The 2,071-nt window shown below is 35.0% G+C and overlaps 1 protein-coding gene across 1 annotated transcript; it reads left to right on the top strand.

The window, feature by feature from the left end:
* Nucleotides 1-1,271: 1,271 nt before the first annotated feature.
* LOC120210998 (serine/arginine-rich splicing factor SC35-like) lies at nt 1,272-1,673 on the top strand. The gene has a single exon (XM_039209630.1). The coding sequence runs from the start codon at nt 1,272-1,274 to the stop codon at nt 1,671-1,673; it is 402 nt and encodes a 133-aa protein (XP_039065561.1).
* The last annotated feature ends 398 nt before the right edge of the window (nt 1,674-2,071 follow it).

The following is a 2,071-nucleotide window of genomic DNA, read 5'->3' as shown; positions in this document are numbered from 1 at the left end:
TCCCATGTTTGTTTGTGCATGCTTAAATCACTTGTTTGTTTGCATTTGCTTATGTACACTTGTAATTGTTCGTACTTATGTGTGTATTCAATGATTTTAAAACATTTAGGGTTTTTGGAATGATTTTGAGAAATCTGTTCATAGTTTTTGTTTGTCAAAGGTTGGTAAATTTCTCCTTAAACAAAACATTGTATTTGCATATCATAAGCTCTATTCTTGAGCTTCATCTCTTTTAAGTGGGGTGAAAGTGACATCTTCTTGAGATATATTTCTTCTTGCCAAGCCTAGTCAGTAACCTTCAGGGTACATACCATATGTCTTCGTGACATACGTTTCTCCATGTCAGGCATAGGGAATGCATCCTCCTAAATTTAACTTAATCCATATGAGCCTGTGATAGGTGAGGATTGAGGGACTGGCAAGCCCAAGGGAGCACCGACAAGGATAATTCAGGTACCTCTATCTTTGGATATGAAATTATGAATGAAATAAATCTTAAGAATTTCACCCAATGTAAAACCATGTTGAAACCCTAAAAAATACCAAATAAGTGTACACAAAGGAAAAACAAATTTAACGCTTATTTATTCTCTTTATTTTGACGATAAAAAGTATGCAAACTAAAAATCATGCATTTAGAGCTTTTTTTTAGAACAAAGCATGATGGTAGAAATCACGTGTTGGTATGATATATTTTAATCATGTTTGAGGGCAAATAGCATATGGGGCAGGCTTTATCCGCATTTATTATATCAATTATTTTATTTATACTGACTTGTTTGTTTTTTTTTTTTTTATTTTCCTCCGTCACATGATCATAATGTTAAAGGTGTTAATTAAAAAATGATTAGCAAATTAGAATGTTTTCATAATAAAGCAAGGGTTTCCCAATCGAGTAGTCAAAATGGGTTTTTCTTGTGAAATTCTTGGTTTATTGAAATCGTGCGTTCTAATGAAAATGGTTATACAATTATCACTGTTGGAATTGACAATAGTAATACTGATTAGATGCAAGTAACTAACGGTGAATAACTAAAGTTATCAATTCCAACAGTTAAAGATTTAAATTTGGAAGTTTTGAAAGAAGAAAAATTCTTACCAGTTTAAAGTAGGAAACGTTATACAGAAACAATGTGGCATCTTTAAATTGTATTTGGGTTTCCGTTAGTTATTTTGACAATTATCACTGTTGGAATTGATAAACGTTTATATTTAGTTATTCACCTTTAGTTAATTGGTAATAGTAATACTTGATTGATACAGAGTGCTTCATGGCGAGTAAGGTGAAGTGTGTGCTTGAGAGAAACTGCTTTACGGTGATCGTTTTTAATATTCCTGATCTTCTTCATCATCAAGGACTTTGGTTATTATTTGATGTTTACGGCGAGGTGGTAGATTCTTTCATACCTAACAAAAGAAGTAAGGGAGGAAGTAGGTTCGGTTTTGTTCGTTTTTTCAGATTGGAGGATGCGAGGAAGGCTATAAAATGTGCTGATAGAACTAGGATTCAAGGTATTGAAGTTCGAGTTTTTATGGCGAGATTTAAACCTCGTGATTCTTACTGGAGAAAGAAGATCTCGGGGCCAAACCTAGCTGTGGTCAAGAGTAGAGTGGAGGAAGATTGTCGTTCGAGGTTTCCATTGGTGGTGTTGTTGATGAGGATAAGCTTCTAACTCTTAGAGACAGTCTGGTAGGTTGGTGTAGAAAATTTATGAAAATGAAAGAGTTGGCTGCTATTATGCACAAGGAGGGTATTTTTGGTCCGAGAATTATGAGGTTAAGTGGTTTAGCTATCCTTATTATTTTTGAAGATGAAGAGAGCAGGGATTTTACCCTAAAACATCAGAATAGAGCATTATTGAACTGTTTTGAGAAAGTGGAAGTATGGTCGGAGGATATCCAGTGTAGTAGCCGTCGGGCATGGCTATCGTGTAAAGGGATCCCATCTTTTGCGTGGAGTCATGGCACATTCAGAAACATTGCAAGAAAATGGGAGAACTTATCTCCATTGAGGAAGGGACCTTAAATCCTGGCTCGTTTGATAGGGCTTTGCTTCAGATTATTACGAACT

This window comes from Hibiscus syriacus, unplaced genomic scaffold (genome assembly GCF_006381635.1).
Source record: "Hibiscus syriacus cultivar Baekdansim isolate YM2019G1 unplaced genomic scaffold, ASM638163v2 tig00109949_pilon, whole genome shotgun sequence".
NCBI classification, from domain to species: Eukaryota; Viridiplantae; Streptophyta; class Magnoliopsida; order Malvales; family Malvaceae; genus Hibiscus; species Hibiscus syriacus.
This window is presented reverse-complemented; position numbering and strand designations above follow the sequence as displayed.

Coding starts and splice junctions, on each gene's coding strand:
- LOC120210998 (XM_039209630.1), top strand. CDS start 1,272: ATGGCGAGTAAGGTGAAGTGTGTGCTTGAGAGAAACTGCTTTACGGTG.